This window comes from Gymnoscopelus microlampas (genome assembly GCF_963454915.1).
Source record: "Gymnoscopelus microlampas genome assembly, chromosome: 8".
Lineage (NCBI taxonomy): Eukaryota > Metazoa > Chordata > Actinopteri > Myctophiformes > Myctophidae > Gymnoscopelus > Gymnoscopelus microlampas.
Genome location: NC_139945.1, coordinates 32,404,964 through 32,426,420, shown reverse-complemented (window position 1 = coordinate 32,426,420; position 21,457 = coordinate 32,404,964). Strand labels below are relative to the sequence as shown.

The window sequence follows — 21,457 nt, the reverse complement described above, 5'->3', positions numbered from 1 at the left end:
TATTTTTTTAACCATTTTCAAAAAGTAGTGGAAATAGCTCACAACGCATCGCGATGCTCATGTTTTTTATAAACGTATTACATTTGTCATTTATTTGTATTATTACTAGGTAATTTGTCATATCTGCCCTGTACAACTTGAAATCCTAAAAGCTAAAGAGAAATGTAATTTGTATTCATTTGTTCGACTAAAACACAATTACATCGTTAATCGCAATTATCTGTGGGACGATTAATCGTCACGTAAAATGTCATAATCGTGACAGCCCTAGCAGGGACAAGAAGGAGGACTACACAAAACAAGAAGAAAAACACTAGCATCCTATGTTCTCAAACAAATTTATATATATTTGGCTACTTTTGTTGGGAACCCCCCTGGACGCCCGTCAAGGACCCCTGGGGGTCCCCGGAAACCCCTCTTCCAAAACCAACGTCCTATGGTATCCTACAAAAGAACGGGATCATGGGAGGTTGTTAGGAGTAGGAGAAGAAGAGAGAGAAGTAGTAGTGCACAAGGAGGCCAGGGTTCTTCAACGTTTTTCAGGCCAAGGACCCCCTGGCTGAGAGAGAGATGAAGTAAGGACCCCCCCACACACACACACTTTTTTGTATTACTTGGTCTGCTCTTTTTCCCTCTGCACCATACCTCTTTGCCAAAAAATAGCCGATAAATACATAAATAGATAGATAAATAGATCTGCTATTTTCGAATAATGTTCCCCTCAGAAAAGGAATTCTAGGGTTCAAGTGGTTAAAGGGATAGTTCACCCCCAAAATGATTTAATGACCCGCAGCGGTTCCGGTAGGAGACACAAAGAGTCTCCTTTGTATCTCCTACCGGAACCGCTGCCTACCGGTCCGCTGGTCATCAAATTATTGGCTTAGGAATGCGACAAAAACAAAAAAATATCCATGAATTCAAGTCTCCATGGGGTGACTAATCGATCGAAAAGTTCCTATCGCACACACATTTGGCGGACCCCCTAGAGTAGCTCTGAGGACCGCCTAAGGGGTCCCGGACCCCCTGTTGAAGACCCCTGAAGTAGAGACAGGAGAAGAGGGGAGCAGAGGTGGCCAGGCATATACAGTAGGCAGATAGGCAGATATTATTTCAAAGAAGAAGTGACGCATGCAGGAACCACAGGCCTGCAGACAGACAGGCATGTAGGCAGGTAGGCGTACGCGCTCTCGCGCGCGCGCACACACACACACACACACACACACACACACACACACACACACACACACACACACACACACACACACACACAGACAGAGACGTTTGTATTAGAAGGTGACTTTATAAGTGTGATTTATTTTCCTTGTTTTTGCCATTTTTAGCCCTAACCCTAAACCCGAAAATAGCCGATCTACAGGCCCATGTGTTGCAACACAACGTGTTGTGACCTTGTAGATTAGCTGTTTTCAGTTACAAGTGCACACACACACACACACACACACACACACACACACACACACACACACACACACACACACACACACACACACACACACACACAGCAACCACACAGGTGGACAACTGGACATAGCAGAGATCATGGAGATGAAAGAGAACCTGTAAGGACTAGGGATGCCACCGATTATTCGAATTTTCGAATATTCGTTACAGTCTCCATAATCGAAAATGATTTTTAAAATTCGATTTTAATAATATATATATTTTTTAAATTATTAAAAAACATTTTTTTTTTTTTTACTTTTTACTTTTTTTTTTTTTTACTTTTTACTTTTGTATGCCTTAGTTTCAATCAAAATATATGCTAATACTAATAATAGTAATATTATAGTCTTAATAATTGTAAATGGCCACAGTTTCAGAGCGTTTCACTGTTTCAGCCCAGCCCAAACATGAACTCTGCAGCCGCACTGAGGCCCCTGCTGGAAAGCATCCCAGCCCAAACATTAACGTAACTAATAATTGGGCCGCGCAACCCGGAAATGACCGTGATAATGCTAAAACAGGAGCGAAAAAAAAAAAAAAGAAAAAAAAAAAAATTGAAAAAAAATAAACATTTTTTTTTTTGAAAAATATTTTTCAAAAAACGGTGCCGTCGAATAATCGAAAAATATTCGCCAGGGCTGTCCGAATTTCGAATTGGCTGAAGGTCAGATTGTGGCATCCCTAGTAAGGACAGTCAGGGGGAGCAGCAGACATTTTCCTTTGTGGCTGGTATTCTCTGATAAATAGCTGTAGTGGTATCCATGGCAACACAGCACAAATTTCTCAGCTGCCTCAGAAGGAGCAGTGTGTAAAAAAAAAAGAAAGAATAGTGAAGTGGAGGCAGACATTCACACTGAACAGAGAGACCTACTGAGGGCTCCGATTTGGCAAGACCGGCCCAGCCCACCACAACCAGCAGTCTGGGGAAAATACTGGCATGCAAGCAGTGAGGGCCATCCAGTAACGTACAGTCACACCAACAAACCTGTCTGTCAATACTCAATATATGGATCTATAGCTCGAGTCTAAGCAATACTCACAAGTTTGTACTATGTTATAGTAGTATAGTAACGCTAAAAGCCAAGTCTGTCTCGCTCTCCGTCTCTCCACAAGTTTCTCTCGTGAAGTGATTGAATTTCACTTCATTTTCACAGGTGGACTCTTGGAAAGTTGGCTATCTGTGCACTGTGCGCTGTGTGTGTGTGTGTGTGTGTGTGTGTGTGTGTGTGTGTGTGTGTGTGTGTGTGTGTGTGTGTGTGTGTGTGTGTGTGTGTGTGTGCGCGCGTGCGTGCGTGTATAGTGTGTTATTGTAATGCCATCACTGCATTGATCCAACCAATAAAAAACAAATAAACAAACAGTGACGTACGACATGTCAATATTTCCTTGCAGATAATCTCTGCAGACAATTCTTTTTTATGTCATGGCCAAAAGAGAGTCTCTCTCTCTCACACACACACACGCACGCACGCACGCACGCACGCACGCACGCACACACACACACACACACACACACACACATATTGTATTTGCTCACCTGTGTGGAAGAATTATGATACAATTACACCTTCTATTGTTATTACTGTATATTGTTCACCTTTTGCCTTATGATACTGTATGTTCTGACCATCTGAATATCATAGATGCCATGACACAGGCTGGTATCTATTGTTCTGGGTACAGCTTTGTCCCGTGACTAAAGCAGTTCCTCCCTCATCTTTGAATGCTTAAAGGAGTAGTTCACCCAAAAAATGACTTATTTTCTATCAATTGCACACCCCATGAAGCCTTGAATACATGGATTTATTTGTGTTTTTGTCGCATTCCTAAGCTAATAATTTGATTCCTGTCTCCTACCGGCTAATGTATCCGGTAGGAGACACAAAGTAGATTCTTTGTGTCTCCTACCGGAAATACACCCGGGCATCAAATTATTGGCTTAGGAATGCGACAAAAATCAAAATAAATCCATGTATTCAAGGCTTCATGGGGTGTGCAATTGATAGAAAATAAATCATTTTTTGGGTGAACTCCTCCTTTAATACGCCACCCTGAATTCTTAATTAATTCAGTAATACTATTAGTTACCCTTGCGCAGATATTAACACAATTTCCACGCCCCTTGGTGGAACTACGTATAGTACATACGGTATGTAGACTAGACATAATGTATTATGTTTAACATACAATTATTAACACACCGAGAATAAATCAGTGATTGGATCGCTGAGCTTGCACATTCACACACTTGCTCATCAATGTGTTGCAACACGTATGTCACAGTAAATGCATTGGCCGTTAATATAACGATTCCAGAACCCAATTTATGTTTTCATTAACCCATTCAAACCGGGAACGCACCTGTGTCATTTTTAGATTTCTTTGGGCTGCTAAATAAATAGCAGATATACAAGCTCATAGCGTGCTTAAGTAGATCTGCTATTTTTGAAAAATCTTGGATATTTGTGCAAATCTTTGAATATATATATTTTTAAAGCAAACATTTGTTACTCAAATCTTTGCTTCTGGGTCCCTGGAAAAATATATTTTACAAATGTTAGCTTTAAAGAATATAAATTCAAAGATTTTCACGATCTTTCAAAAATTGCAGGCAGTACCTGCTATTTTTGAATAGCCAAAAACATCTAAAATGACAGAGATGCGTTCCCGGATTGAATGGGTTAAATCATTTTTCTTTTCTCAGTATGTTCATATGTTACTACATCTCTTTACTTAAAACAATATATAATAAAAAAAGACAATTGAGCAGCAAATATTCCAAAATCTGAACCAGGGCAGGGGCTGAGAAAAAAATCCTCATTGTTCATCCATGCAATGGTCAAATTGCGGTGCCCATGGGCACAACCCTACATCACGTAATCACAGTATTGTGGTAATTGTCCCAGCCCTAACCAGGAACACATCCACATGAACACAAAACACACAAGCGGAAGTTGTTTCAGACGTGCAAACATGCTGTTTGGGTGGCTGTTGTGATGTTTACTCTGCTGGTGTAGCACATGGGTAGCGACACACACACAGTCACACACACACACACAAACACACACACACGCACACACAGGCACACACACACACACACGCGCACGCACGCACAGTGGGTGTTATCTGAAACAACAGAGCATGCTTGCTATTTTAATCTGTGGGCCAATTTGTTTTAGTTTAGTTAGGCCTTTGGATTAAATCCTACACTTGACACTTGTCAGAGCCAGAGAATGGAACAAAACAAATACACCCATGGAACAGTGTAAGACAGAAAATACATAATAATGGCCGCATTGGAGCAAGAAAACGCAGTGGTTGTAAGTGAGTAGCTGTGGTTCCTACCTTGTATCCAGCATGGGTCCTGCTCTTTGTGAGCGGTGTGGTGGAGCACAGTTCAATGGCCTCAGGCTCGTGGAATATCACCGTGGGCAATGGCTCCTTCCTCAGTGTCAGCACATTTAGCTTGGTTTTCAGCATGGTCTGAAAGTGCTGAGAGAGAGAGAGAGAGAGAGAGAGAGAGAGAGAGAGAGAGAGAGAGAGAGAGAGAGAGAGAGACAGACAGACAGACAGACAGACAGACAGACAGACAGAAACAGTCAGAAAGAGAAAGAGTGACACAGAGATTTACTCGTTATACAGGGCAGCAGGTACAGACAGACAGACAGACAGAGAGAGAGGGAGGGAGGTAGAAGGAGGGAGAGAGAGAGAGGGACTACGATTTGTGGGAGCGTTTGCTGCAGTAGTGGGTCTGTATGTACAGTCGTATGTATGTACAGTATGTTTGAACAGTAATATGTACAGCATGTACAGTTGGCTGCAGTAGGCAGAGACACTTGTAAATCTGTGTGAAAATAATAGTGAGCTTTTACAGTGTTTCCTTTGCAATAATGTAGCAACAGCCTTCCTGCTGAATATGTATTCCTGCCAAGCGAGGAAATAACATGATGACAATAAAGATAAAAATAAGAAATAAACATACAACAGTCCAAATAAAAAACTATATTTGGAGCTGCAGCTGGCTCTGGAAAAGCAAACAGGACTGGGAAGAGACCCAGAATTGAAATTTCCCAAACCCACCCCCAAGTGATACGCAAACATCTAAACAGTGGCATAGGGGCAGTCAAGTGGTGGAACACGGTGGCAGACTAGAGAGGATTAGATGGATAGCGATGGTAACTTAGATGGGGAAGTCAGCTCTGTTATAGCAGAATGTGGAGAGCAGATGAGAGGAAGAGCTCTTCTGTCTGCGTGTGAAGCCTCCGTCAAAACAGGAGACGAGAGCCTGTCTGGCCGCATGGTCTCGCGCAGGAATCCATGGCCGGGGTTTCATAAGGCCGAACAGAACCACATGTTCGCATAGGCCCTCCAAGTCGCGCCCTATGGAATTTCTGGGCTTCCTCTAAATAGCCACTACAAAACCAAACAGCTAATGAAATCAGGGCTCTCACTATTGAAAGTAAGGGCATGTAGCATTTCTGGCATGCCTGGTGTCTGATGCCTGCTCTGCATCCCTTCATCGGGGCACCAGTTAAATAATAACCACTATAGCCCTGTTTACAGTCAATGGTCCTACGTGAGCAGTATTGGCAAATAAAGGGCCAAGATTACTTTTTTTGCAGGGTGACTGTACGTTTCAGCCAGTTACATTTAAGATGTTTTCAGATCATTTTACAACTGCTTATAATGAATTACAACATCAGTTACACCAGTAAAATGAAAATGGCACAGGAGTTTCAGGCTTAAAAGGCAAGCTATATTTATCCACACTTTTTAAGGTATGATTTTTTTTTCTTTTTCAGGTGCTGCAGAAAACTCTGTTTTGAAGCCATGGCATATACACCATGTAACTATGTTATATATGAGATTTCTTTCAAATCTATACTTGTCTTTTTGGCTCTTATATTTCCAGATGGCTCGTCCCTACAGGGGGGAAGTTGATGGTCCGCTCTTTTGGTATGACAACTTCATCGAATAGAAGCAAAAGATGGATGACAGGACTACACACATTAAAAAGTGGACTCTGAGTCACGACCTTTATGGGAACATATCCCATCTTTTTCACCCCATCCTAGCTGTTACTGTGTAAGCTATAGTTCAATAAAGATTAAATTACTTGAATATAATGTCATCCAATGGTAAAAGAGTACAGGTGATTTTGCAGAAGCCTTGGTTCTCCTTTTTTCCACCATTTTCCCAGAGTGATCTGGGAAAATGACTCTAGTGCTTCCAGATGACTTTTCCTGTATTTTGTCATTCCTCTGAGGCTCTTCCAAAACAGTTTTTCCATGTTGGACCTGCACATCGTCTGTTTCTATTATCTATGCGGCATAAGGGCAGTATTTTCAAGCACTGTATTAATGTTTAATCATGGAAGCCGTTTTTCTTAAGGCCCAGTAGGCAAATTATCTTTCCTCATAAATCAGAAAGAAAGAATAAAAAAAGAACATGCCTCAGATAAAACATTTTCATCCCAGACAGACAAACGTATGTCATCACCATGGTACTGTCTGTGCAAAACTGTGCAGCAGCTAAAACTTAAACCCAAACTAAGACGGCTTCCTCAAACTTCACCCCCTCCATTCAAAGCCTGAAGGTGGAGAGAAAGCGACCAATGTCCATCAGATGGAGGCAGAACCATTCTCTGAGCGCCTGAACCACACAGACACATTCCAGAGGCTGGGCGATATGACTTCAAATCAACGATTATTTCAAACTTTTGCCTTGATTATGATTAATGAACAATTATGTAAAAAATAAACATAAAGTGACAATTGCCGAATTTGCCGATCTACAAGCTCACAACACGTCACGATGCGACGTGTTGTGAGCCTGTAGATCGGCAATTTTCGCATTGTACAACAAAGTATAACACAGGGCTAAGTGGTTAGTCAGATTAATCTATTTAGTAGATTATAACAAATGTTGTAAGACTTTTTTCATGTTGATTCGTTGATAAAAAGCCTGCTTCTCGATTAATCGATTAATGTACATGACCAAGATTAAGTTGGATATTGGTTCTAAATATCGGGTTTCAATATATTTTCGGCTAATTGCCTAGCCCCACTCCAGAGAGGCCTTCAGAGGACATGGCAGGAACTGGAAGAGCAGCAAGCAAGGACGAGAGAGCGTCTGAAAACGGGAAATAGGAAAGAGGAAGAGAGCGAAGAAGGGATAAATCTCGAAGATGGAGATGAAGGATAAAAGGGGAAAAAGGCGAGGTAAAGGAGTTGTGAAAGTAAAGCCACATGTGTGTAAACGCTCGCTGACCTCCGCGTCAGCACTTTACGGCTTCCTGACAGCAGCTCACATTCCTGTGGTCAGCCCCAGCACAGAGAGAGGGATGGAAGGGTGAAGGGTGATGGGTGGGGGGGGGGGGCTCTCCCCTCCAACCTAGTACCCCACCCCACTCAAGAGTAAAAGGAGAGAGGATGGAATCTGCGGGATAACACTGGAATTCTATTCATAATATTTTCACTGTGTTTCAAATTTTTTTGGTATTATTATTATTTCTCTGGCCCCAAAAGTCTCCTCACCTCAACTTATTGATTCTATTTCAGACTTGAAACTCTAAGCCAGAGAGCGTTTCTCTCTTTACCAGCAGAGACACCGCTGCAGCACGTGGTTTTAGAGGAGGCAGAAGAACCGGGAGGGAGGAGCGAGGATGAGTCTGAACTCCACACATCCAAAGACCAGACAATTGTTGCTGTCAAGATGAAAACCTCAAATCTCTAAAATAAGCCAGCTTTTCAGGAATTGCCGAAACACCAATGCCTTTTTTAGATAATTCTAAGGATTTGGTTTAGACTCATGGGTCTCTCCACATAGTAGAGGACAATGTAAGCTTTAAAAAACAAACAAAAAAAACTTCATGAATATGTTAACTCATCCATCTATCTATCCATGTATTAATCTAACAATCTAACAATACTGTAGATCAATAGATAAAACAATGAGTGAGTAAATCTAGGACAATAAGACCTCTGTAGTTCAGAGCAGCACAGTGATGTATTGTCAGGGCAACATGTTCTGAGTGGCAGATACCCAACACCCAGTGTGTTCTTTGAGGCCTGCAAAGCAATGCCTTATGCTGGCTTCCACACATCTGGACCATTCACCAACATCTTTAGACGGATTTCATACTTTAATGTGACATGTGTTTCTGTAAAGGTACACCTCACTTACAGTCAAGGCTGGTATGCATTTCACGCTTGAGCTGAGCTTATGACTTCTCTCCAAAAAACTGGAGGCCAACTTTAATGGATTCACAGAGACTATTTCAAAACAAGAGGTGAGGCGGACACTTTCTTCAGTGCCATCGGCGGAGTACTAGCTTAACCTTTTGGCATGTTATATGGGGAACCCATATTCCCAACAGCATATTCTTCACTATACTGGGGTATACCTAGATTATCTACTGTAGGTATACCCTTGCACAGTGAAAAGCTGAAGCTCTGCCTCTGTGTGTATCTCAGATAGATAAAGGCATTGCTTCATGGGGAAAACACACTACCAGTCTACACCCTCACCCGCCACTTGAAGATTCCCATCCAAGCCACATATATTTAGAGGGTTATGGACCAAATCTAAACATCTATTTTGTATTTTGTAAGGCTGCGCGCTCTGTCAACTAACAGCTGTCTGCTGTCAACAGGCTATAAACTGGAAAGAATGAATAACTTTGTGATGCAAACAGACAAGGCAGACTGGTAACAGCCACGTAGAATTACCTCGCAAGTATCTCGACATCCCACATGAAATGATCAATTCACATCTACTTAATAATAAGCGGACTACTCTAATAAGTAGAGTAATATCACATCTATGACCAATAGCCTAAGCATTCAGGTATGCTGGCGTTGGACAGCGTTCGCTATGATAAAGAGTTTCATCCCCTGCTGTGACGAGTTTAACAGGTCACAGATGGTACGTTCCACTTCCTGCCCCATGGGAGAGCAGGGGGCTGGCCAGGGGGGAAAGGGTCTCAGGTAAATCTAAGCCCTGGCAGATAAAACAAGCCACCGCCATGCTCCCTGATATACACAACCCAGGGATTATAGGGATGGAACAAGATGAACTCAAAGGGAAAGAAAACAGCAAAACAGTTCTACACACCTTAGACTCTTGCCAAAATGACTTTGTCCTCGGGTTACACACATATACTGTAGGTCCGAGACACACACGCACGCACGCACGCACGCACGCACGCACACACACACACACACACACACACACACACACACACACACACACACACAAACACACACACACACACACACACACACACACACACACACACACACACACACACACACACACACACACACACACACACACACACACACACACACACACACACACACACACACACACACCCCTCTGTACCACAACAGTAAACACTATAGTCTAATCCTATGTTCTCCTTAAACCACATCGTAGTGTCCCAATGTAGTGTCTCTACATACAGTACATACACACTATACCACGCACATGGACTGACTGACACACAAATACACACACTGGCATACTGTATGTGCACACACACACGCACGCGCGCGCACGCGCACGCGCACGCACACACACACACACACACACACACACACACACACACACACACACACACACACACACACACACACACACACACACACAAGCAGGAAAAGGGGAGAGCTCTCCAGCAGATGTTGTAGGTATGTCTGGTGTGCTGCTGGAGAGTGAGACAGTAGGCCATCACAGACTGTGTTAAGACTGTTATCGGTTCATCTGTTCTTTTTTGCTTCCCTTCCAAAAGAAAAGAAAGAAAACTTCAAACATAGAGCTCAGACATGCTGCACCCACTTGCGTTCCAGAGGTGTTCTCTCTGTGCTGATAATTAACATAACCACAGGAATTTGACTGTGCATAGACGCTATGGATTGTTTAGGAAAATAAAACAGCTGCCAGTAACACATAGCTTGGCTATTAAAGTATTTGATATAAAAAACATAGTATTTCAAAGCAGACAAATTGTTAGAAAACCAATACTGCTAAAACATTCTCAGAGATACAAACGTTTCTACTGCATGATGCAGTAAAAGTAGATTTCTCGTGGCTAATTTCTTTGGGCTGATTATTATTACCAGAGGCTAAATTGTAACTTGTCCACCTCACTAGTCCCTACTGCGCATGGGTGTTTCCTACCTAGTCTGTTACAACGTCGGAGGCGAGCCGTCTCTGGCGGGCTTGAGCAACGAGAGGCACCGCCGAGCAAGTTGCCGTGCCGAACGCTGCGAAGGCCACTAGAGCCGACTCAGGCAGTGCCAGCGGCGAGCACGCGTTCGTTGTCCTTCAACAACACAGCCGTCTGCGCCTTGACTTGCGCTGACTGCGCTCGCCCGGTGTGGGCGGGGCTATCTAGCTGGATGACACTAAACTAAATGTTTTTGACTGTGTGTGTAAACACGCAGTCCTATAGACAGCCCTTGAAAACGGGGCGTGCACTTCCGTTTGTATTTGTACCCCTCCCCAGGAAAGGGGGCGTGGCTTGGGAAGGGGGCGCGCCTGTAAAAAAAGGCTAAGGCCAGTGTCAAATTGTGCTATATTTCTGTAACACCACTAGATGAAGGCCTTGTGGATCACAGGTCATGTTGCAGAACGTGCTTGTACAATGATACAAAGTCTTTAAGACATGTAATCTGTGTCATGCACAACACATACACAGTCAAATTGGATATCGTTGCTGTCCGGCAGGAACCAGCTAACTCCATTTTTCCGCTTTTGCATTTTTTTCCATAAATCAGTGCTATTGAACACCCTTTACGTTACGTCTGTGTGTTGGTAAAAAAAATATTGAACCAATGAAAAGTATTAAAAAGTGCATTGGACAAAAGCATCTAACTCCATTGGATCCTCAAACTTTCTGCTAAACCACCTAACTCCAGCAAAGGGGGGTGGAGTAAGCTGGTTTTGCTGACTCCAGGCTCCACCCCCTTTTGACCTCCAACCTCATTGTGAGCTTGGAGGTCCATTCAGCTGTTCTTATCAATGATGAACAAATGATGAACCTCCATATTTGACAGCAGAGATATGTTTAAATCCAATGAATTATTGTTAATGATTAGCTTCATCACCCCTTCCACCAAAATCTTCTGTACCAGTCTGTCCATTCAGCTTTGTGGAGATGCATTCTGTCCTTGCCCAAGTCACAGCTTAAAGAACAAGCTTGTTGAAGTAACAAATACAGTGTTTTGCCTTTTCAAAGATTTCACTGGACAGCATTAAAGACCCGAGGCCGATTCTACAAATACCTTCTAAATTGGTAATTCTCACACTTACAAGATTTGTTTTCATTTCATTCATTCAAAAATAGAAGATGTACAAGGTAGATGTGCTATTTTTGAATAGCCAACACTAAAATGACACAGATTCTTTCCCGGTTTTAATGGGTTAAGTTGCCTTCAGTCAGTCCAGGCATTCATCGCTGCCCTGTTCTGGCAATAGCATGTAGACACATACTGTACAAACATATTAACAATGCTACTATTTATTGTCTAAAGCATTTCTCCCTGCACATCTGGGAGCTGTGGCTTCCAGGGAGAGCAGAAGGTCTCCTCCATCTCACGGTCACACACATACAAACAAACACATACTCAGGGCAAATAGTGGTTAATTCCTAAACCCACAAGTCACTCCCCCATCCCACCCCTGTACGGTAGGCATACTGCATACTGTAATGGTCTGAGGCTGTCCCTCTATATGTTTACAGTCTCCTTCTCTGATCCTGGACAGTTTACAAGAGGAAACATGTCTGCAGTGGCTGACACAGAGAAGACAGTGGGAGGTATATGTCTGTCCCCATCACATCCCTCAAGAGTTGTGATTGGTCAGCTCGGCGTGTAGGAGGCGGGAGGGTGTATGATCTGATGCTATGATTGGTGGGTTAGCGCTGGAGGAGGACGTAGGCATTAACTTACCCAAAACCTCAGACGCTGGGGGTGGCAATGTCCGGATGGCAGTAAAAACATCATCAACTCTTTGACGCAAATAGTTAACCCAACCCCACGTATATCTTATATAGCCTACAAGCACAGCACCAGAGCACACATTAACTAGGCCTGACAAAAAACACATGGTCTATTTAACACGCCCCATATACTGTACACAACCTGTTGCTGTCAGGTGAAAACACTTTTTCCAGAATGTTGGGAATCTTAATCTTGTAAAAGTATACTTTAAAGGGGTGGTGCCATAGTTTTGCACTTTTTCTGTTTTTCATGTGTCTATGAGGTTGATAGAACTTCATTAAAGACGCACTGAAGTGACATTTTCGGTCATTTTATTTTGTAGGTTCAGCCCGAAACGTCGGCTCAACGACTCTAAACCAATCAGAAGGTCCCATCCCTTCAGGCTATGGGACGTTGGATCTCAATCACTTCAGCCGTGCTGGCACACGGCTAGTGTTTGTTTACAAGTGAGAGAGAGACTGCCAGTGAAGCACGTTTGCTACTACCTGGCTTATTTCTAACCTATAATGTTTTCAGATACATATTTTAGTGTGCAGATGAAGTTTAAAATGAGTAATACACTCATCTTCAATGAGATTCAAAACGGAGTATCTCTGTAATTAAAATCAGCTGTGTTTGAAGAACGTGCAGCTATGGGAATCAAACAGGTGCATGTAATCAAGATTCATTTATATTCGTGAAGGCTGTATTATGTCATCACGCAGCACGTTTTCGTTTACAGGAAGTAATTAAGATTGGCTTTTTAGGGACTTTAGATGTAAAAATACACAAAAATGGGTTTTTTTCATTTTTTTTGGCATCTATTGTAAGGTATGCCCATATGATGACCACGGATATGCTCTTAAAGTGTGAAAAACATATTTTTCATTTCACTACACCTTTAAGCCCCCTGGTGGTGTTTTTTATGGTGTTTTATGTCTTCTCTGACTATTTTGAGTTTCTTCCCCCTCATTATCATAACACAACAGGTGTGGGCATGAGGAGGCGGAGGGACTAGGACAGGTGGGTGGTGCTAAGGTGGTGGAGGAGGTGCTAAGGTGAGAACTAGGTATACTTAATGAACTGGAAGCGTATCCACATAAAAACATAATTTTAACAATTTCTGTACACTTTTTTGAAAAAAATCTCCCTCCTAGTACTGTATAACCATAATACCTGATGATCATGTTTTAAGGGGGGGGGGGGGGGGGGGGGGGAATCACTGAAAATCACGGGCACCCGTCTTTAAGTGTTGTCTTTTCCTGGTTTTAAAGACTGCATTACAGTAAAGTGAATCTTATTGTGTAAAAATGTTGTGAACTTGTGAAAGCTCCAGTAGTCACCGCCAATACTGTCATCACAATATCAATATCATATCAAAGTATTTGGTCATAAATTAGTAATATTCAAGTTTGAAAAATTATTTTATATTATATTTTGACATGCTGTGGCAGTAGGTTTTGTCCCCCCCCCCCCAATACACAAGGGGCCGTGAAATCCTTCGATCCTAATATTCAAGTGAAAACATAAAAAAATAAAAAATAAAACAAATCACTGTATACTATCTTGAGACTTGAGTAAATGTTTTAAGCAGAGCTGTTTCCTCTATTTCGGCCTGTATCACATGCAGTGTGATCAGGACATCAGAAGGTTCAAATAAAAGGTTCAAGTGAAAAGCAGAACATAATGGGAGAAATACAATAAAATCCCCTAATAAAGTCCCAGTACTGTGTAAAAGAAAGAAAAGAAAAGAAACTCAGAAGAAGACAAAACTTCACTAACACTACTGTACTTCTTGATTTTGTGGATTAAACTCTAAGAAAAAAGAAGTGAGAACTGGGAAGTGACTATAAATGTAGGGGAATAACAAAAAATCGGAACCTGTTGAAAAATTAGATTATGCCTATTCCTAGTATAGTGAGAGCCAAACCACCCATCTGCAGCCGGATGCCAAAGCCCTGCATGTTCACATGGAGCAGATGTGCTGGTAGTGGGAACTATCCAGTTGAAGGAACTATGGGAATGCTGTGCCAGCTCTTCTCATGTAGTCCTTCTGCCAAAAAAGCCACAGTCTCACCATCATAGCCGTGACTGACCACAAAGCAACTCCAGACAGAAGGAAAACGAAGGAACAGAGGTAGAAAACAACAGAGACAAAGAAACTTAACATACCGATGACCAGTGACCACAGATTAATAGAGAGAAAAACAAAGTCAGGTTGGGGACAGACAGACAGCCAGAAGCAGACAGACAGAGCAAGCAACAGTCAAAGAGTAGTAAGTACAGAGAAGCAGACAGACCCAGTGCAACCGCTGTAGCTGTCCATGCTTAACCTCAGTCAGCTATTTCTGCATTGTCAGGATGAGATCGTTTCGTCCTGCTCAGCCCTATTTGTCAGTGTCACAGTCAAGAAAACGCCAAGAATGAAAACTATGGCTACAGAACATGCTGCTGATGCAGAAGAAAACATGTTTAGTGGTCAGGAATGCATGTGGCTGCCTCTGTGTTTCAGTGCATGCTTGCATATCTGCATGCCTGCCAGCCTCTGTTTGTATGAGTGTGTGCACATTTGGGTGAATAACAGTGCATATTGTGCAATCTGCTGTTGAACTAACATACCCCATCCAATGCCAGGAAGGAACGGCCCCCGAAACAGATTGAGGGATGTTAGTTCTTCCATTTTTAGGTTTTTATAATCGCCCATTTGTAGCCTAACACTTGGTATTTTGTAATAGGCTACTGTAATACTTAAATGTTATAACATAATAATATACATCTTATAAAATGTTATTTGTTTTCTTTTCTCCTATGGACCTCTGTGGCTTACAGAGTCTGAAATAAAAGTTTGACTGATTGAAGTAATTCTTGAATATTGCTCATAGACCAGGAAGAATGTGGAGTATTTGACAGCTATGTAAATAATTGACTCTACCCAAATAAATAATTCTGAATATTCTAAAGACTATTTATTGAAAACTGATCCTAGGTAAAGGAAAGCTTTGAACAATGTCATATCAACTGAGCAGCACTTATTTGGCTATGCACCTGTGGATCTCTGCTTTCAGTGCTGAGGGTTTAAATTTTAATTATTTAAATCATTTTAATCATTTAAATCTTTTTCAGTATTCAGTTATACGTCTACATATGTTTAACATAAAGTAAGTGTTTTATATGATATTGCATGATCAACGGTTTGACATTAAACTAACCTTAAACCTAGTGTAACACAAAGCACAGTGTGGTTAAGGTTTGTGTCACAAACCTTAACCACACTGTGGCTAATCTCAAACAAAATCCCTAACTATAACCACTATAATAAGTTAAAATAAATTTAACCCCCAAGAAATAACCAAAAGTGGCAACAGGCTACAGTATGTATTTGAGGCAACATTAGTATTGGCTGAGTTTATTAAATTTAAGTGAACTGAAGAGGTGCAGTTTTGGACACAAATTGCATCTGCCGGGTTGAAAGGGTTCAATTCTAATTCTAACCGTCCTGAGGAATTGTGAGTCACCGCTTCACTCACTCAGCCCACAAATCAAAAGGAGCCAGTTTGTCTGTGTTGCTGGTTGCCTGCCTACTACAGCATATGCAATCCCAGCTCATTTCCCCAACCTGTTCATGGCTCTTTTTGTTAGTGAATTGAGAGCGCCTGTGTGTGGCTCTAGTATGGTTAGAGTTGCAAACAAACAAAGCAAGCAACTCTTTTGAGAGAGTAAGTCCCTACTATCGATTCACTTTTAAGAGTAGACCGCTATGAACAAATCTTTCACGAATCTTCCATCACTAGGGGAGTGGGGGCAGACAGTGCAGCTTCAACACATCTTTCTCCCTCTTATCTTATCTTGAGCTGCCCACCTCTCCTCTCACCCGTCCATCGTTAGATGAAATCGCAGCCAGGCAGACATTAAACGTTGCCATATCAACAGCATAGCATGAGTTGGAAAGATGTGGACAGATGTCAAGGTCAGAGAAAACAGAACAGAGCATAATGAACAAGTGGTGGCCTGTAGCTACACTGTCTTGTATAGCCTCAACTCTCGACAAGTGTCGATACTTTCAGAGAGGTGAAGGAGGATTACAATGTCTGTCCAATGGCTGAGAGAACAGCTGATCGTCGTCATGGTTACATAGCAGGGAAATGTCTGGTCATCACTACGGTACCACTGTCAACGTAGCACTACAGCAGGGCTGCAAATATCGATTATTTTCTTAGCGATTATTATTACTTATTTGATTTAATCATTTTCAATCTTTTTTTTCTATAATTTTTATCCCTCGACTTTGTAACCCTTTTTTCACCCGGTGCCAATTTGCTAAGTGATCCTGGGCACTACACACATTTTCAATCTTTTTGTATAAACAAATCAATTAACCACTTAAGTGTTATACTTGGTTATACTTTGTTGCACAATGGTGTCATGCAATAATATTGAAAATAGGACATAAGCTTTTTTCACTACTTTAATTTTGACATGCCCAAAATAGGATTCTGTTATTTTAATTGATTATTTTATTAAGTTATCGATTATGGATATTTTTTTATAATCAAATAAATCGATTAGTTTGATTAACACCCTACAGTGCTACGGTTTTCTAGGAGATGTTGTTGTTGTTTTCAACAAATGTTCTCTTCAACACAGCTGATTTGAATAGGCCTCTTCTGCACTCAGCAAGAGCTTCCAATCCATGCATCTAGCCATCTACAATTACAATCCTGACATAATATGAACAACAGACATGAATCATGGTGAAAGACTTCCCTCCATTAAACACTGCCAATTTTGGGTTCATTTGGCATTCTGCCATTATGTGGTTCTGTAAAGGATTACAGTAAGACGCCTTCAGTTCTTGTGTACTCAATAGTCCTCACATTGCCTAAACTCAAGCCACAAACCCCACGCTCACCACTACCACCTGACTATATACAAAATAAATGTAAAACACAGTGTTATACAATGACACATGGAGAGACTTCAAAAGGGAACACTAATGTATCTCAATTTACAAATGAGTTTATTCCAAGGACATATAGCCTACTACTAATACAGTATCACCCACCTAACACCTTGACAAAAAGCTCTTTGATAATGTGGCTCTTCTACATCTCTGAAATACATAATTACCTTCAGCAATGGGTTTTATTAGCACAATTACAACCTATAAGGTGTGACAGCTGGTCAGTTCACACGGACACAGGTCAGCACTGATGTACTGTACAAACCTAGGTCCAGTGAATCTGCATGTTTACAGCAGACGTTTAACTGGTGAAACTGCCACTGACACATTGTTGCTTTACCTGCCAGAGAAACTTAGTAAAACCCTTACGGTGACTTCAGAAGTAGACTGGGGTACTTATAATCTGCAATGCCTATACCCAGGGCCGGATTAACCGTTTGTGGTGCCAGGTGCTACGACCCGTTTTGGTGCCCCCCGGACCGGACCGTTTCGTCAGCAGGGGTGGGGGGGGGGCTGTGCGGAGTGTGCGCTGCGTGGAAAATTGAGTCTTCTTTCACTCCCCCCCCCCCCCGCCCACTGCCTATACCACTGTCTCAGTGTCTCCTAGTGGTACAATGCCTTTGGGAAACCACAACCAGGGCATTGGACCTGTCACCAACTGACCATATAGTTTACTACTAGAGATATGCAGGAGGATGTCTGAAGTCAACTGAGAAACCTGAGGAAAATTCCTTCAAGGCCTGAGGCAGCCAAGACTCAAAGCAAAGTAAAGTCCTTCAACACAGAGCTATCCATACATACTGTACAGTGTGTGCTTGCAAGCGCGGGCGCGCGCGCGCACACACACACACACACACACACACACACACACACACACACACACACACACACACACACACACCTTACAGTTCAAGTCCCTCTTAGGTAGGCTATACCTTGGAAAACATTATGTGGACGTGCACAGATGTCAAGTAAGTTTCCATTTCACACAAATGAGTGAACGAGTTGGTCCGGGATTTTACTCCAATTGGAAGTAATTACAACAATTCATGTTACCCTATTTCACGCTGTGTTTAGTCAAAGTAAGTAAAAAAAAATGTAAGCCTCGATAGAATCACTTGAAACGGTCGCTGCTCTCCTGAAGTTTACTATGTGATTCCATCTTCTTGACGCCTGGGCAGGCGCTGCGAGCGGGGGATATTGTGCAAATTCATCTGGCAAGCACTCCATAGGCAGTGCTGCCATGTCGGCTTATTATAAGCAACTTTGGGCTTGTTTTTCTGTAAAGTTGCTTGAAAATATTGGTATTTGCGGGTTGCAGTTTTTTGGGGTTTGTTTTTAAAGTGTAGTTGCGTATTTGGGCTTGTTTTCTAATGTTGTGGTTCTTTTAACCATTTTCATGGCAAGGACCCCCATATTATTATGTATTTGTCCACAGACCCCCCCCATCTGAAAATATGTTGTGCCACTGCCAGGAACATTGCATTGCGATGCGTTGTAAGCTTATATATCGGCTATTTTCAAATAGCCGTAGCCAAGTAGCTTCTTTTGGGCTTGTTTTCATAGACCTGGCTGCTTGTTTCTCTCACAAAATCTGGCAACAGTGCTCCATAGGCCAACATCTGGAGAGCATTAGGGCTGAGGAGGGAGACATAAAGCCAGGCTATCGTGCAGCATGGCTTGTTGCCCCATCCATCGCCCCTGGAGATCAAAACTACGTGTCATTAACCATGTTTTTTTTCCAAACAGGTCAGAGGAGAAGCCAGGTTGGTGACTGGCGTTGACGTGCTTTTTCTGCTGATTTCTCTTCGGAGGGAAATCCACGATTTCGCTCTATTCTGCAAACCAAAAACTACAGGCTACAGGAAGCCTATACAGTCAGTGTTGGCAGATTTTGCGAGAGAAACAAGCAACCAGGTCTATGAAAACAAGCCCAAAAGAAGCGACTGGGTCACACTTTATTTAATTCATCTTGAAAATAGTCGATCTACAAGCTCACAGTGAGCTTGTAGATCTTCTATTTTCAAAGAAATCTTGGGGGGAAAATGGAATGTTTTTTGAAACACACAAATCTTGTATGGGGGTATTGGGTATATATGGCACCAAATATTTTCAGATGGCATCCGCAGACAAATACATATTATTATTAATTTGGGGGTCCTTGACTTGAATATGTTTGAGAGCCACTGGTTTAAACAACATTTAGGAAACAAGCCCAAATAAACAACTACACTTTAGAAACAAGCCCAAAAAACAACAACCCGCAACTTACCAATATTTACAATCAACTTTAAAAAAAAATAGCCCAAAGTCGGTTATGATAAGCAGACATGGCAACGTTGCCTACAGTAGATAGATATAGGGACCCATTCACACTCATTTAGGGTAAAATGAGTATGAATGGTGGAGCAGATGAACCAGGCCTGTTAAACCAACATCTAGACAGAATTACAGACTTCTATGAGGTCTACCTTTAATTTAAGCCAGGGCCCAGGGTCTTCAACAGGGGGTCCGGGACCCCTGGGGGGGGGGTCCTCAGAGATACTACAGGGGGTCCACCAAATCTGTGTGATAGGATTTTTTTTTTTTTTACATTAACCATTTGAACCCTAACATCCTTATATTCTGAGGAGAACTTTGGCCAAAAATAGCAGATCTAGCCTTGATGAGCTACAAGGTTGTGAGCTTGTAGATCGGCTATTTTTGGCAACGAAGTTTGGTGTCGAGGGAAAAAAGAGCAGACCAAGTACAGAGTGGAAGGTCAAGTTTACTAAGTATTGACAGTTTAAGTGGTTAAATGTCTGAAACCACACATTTAACATGAATCCAATGTGTAGTGGGGGGGTCCCCTGCTTCATCTCTCTCAGCTAAGGGGGTCCTTGGCCTGGAAAACGTTGAAGACCCCTAATTTAGGGCCAATCAGGCAAAACAGCACAGGGGGGCATTCATTCAGTGGAGGATAATAATACAATGATGATACATCGTATCAGGCTTGCGTAACACCTTTAAAATCGTGTTAAAAACGTAACACCAACGTACTATTACCTGGGTAATAATGGGCTTCAATTGGCAACACTGTTCAATGCAAAAGGACAGTCAATTCATGGCATTTCAAAGGATTAAAGTGCAATGCTTTGTTGATCTGCAGGAAAATGGTAGGTTTCAACAGCTGAAAACAGTGTTGAACCGTTTATTCACAATGTTGCCAGATTCTGTGAGAGAAATAAGCAACCATGTCTAGGAAAACAATCCCAAAAGAAGCAACTAGAGGCCACATGAGCACTTTAAACCTATATGCACCGGCTATTAAAAAAAAAAAAGAACATATTTATGAAAATATTTGGGAACCACCAGTTTACAAAAATAATTTAAAAATTGTGAAGCAAGCAACTACACGTTAGAATCCAACCCCAAAAAAAACGCAACCCGCAACTAACCAATTTTTACAAGCGACTTTACAGGAAAATAAGCCCAAAGTCGCTTATAATAAGCCGACATGGCAACCACTGCCGTTTATACACTGCTGCTTTTATTGGGAAGAAAGCTTACAGTCTATGGAAGGAACACACGGCCTCCTACCTGCAATCGCTCTGACGCGGGTTGCCACATATTAGAATAATCAATGGTTTTCCGTCTTAACTACAGCGTTGTTCTCTTCTTTGTAGTCCAGTTCACATCTGCTCGCCTCTGTCTCTCTTTCTCTCACTCTCTCTCTTTCTCCCTCTCTCTCTCCTCCTGCAATGAATCCAGGCTGAATAGAAGGACAGAGGATTCCAGTGGTTCCTACAAGAATACGTTGCTCCGCCTGCCTGTAGTTACTAAACTGACCTGTGAGAGGCGGTAGCAATCAGTGTTGCCAAATATTGCGAGAGGAATAAGCAACCAGGTCTATGAAAACAAGCCTAAAAGAAGCGTCGGATATTTGAGAAGACAAATAAATTAATTTGTGGGTCCTTGACAAGAAAATGTTTGAGAACCAATATTTTAAACAACATTTAGTAAGAATGCCCAAAATAAGAAACAAGCCACAAAAAAAAAACGCAACCCGCAACTA

At 42.0% G+C, this 21,457-nt stretch overlaps 1 protein-coding gene across 1 annotated transcript in view; it reads right to left on the bottom strand.

The window, feature by feature from the left end:
- Positions 1–21,142, bottom strand: part of pid1 (phosphotyrosine interaction domain containing 1) — a 42,503-nt gene extending 21,361 nt beyond the window's left edge. Inside the window, exons 1-2 of the mRNA XM_084064489.1 lie at positions 20,983–21,142; positions 4,807–4,953 (exon numbers count right to left, since the gene is read on the bottom strand). Of these exons, the coding sequence (XP_083920615.1) occupies positions 4,807–4,953; positions 20,983–21,012 (177 nt within the window). The 5' untranslated portion in view covers positions 21,013–21,142. The remainder of the gene's footprint in view (positions 1–4,806; positions 4,954–20,982) is intronic.
- Positions 21,143–21,457: the final 315 nt, after the last annotated feature.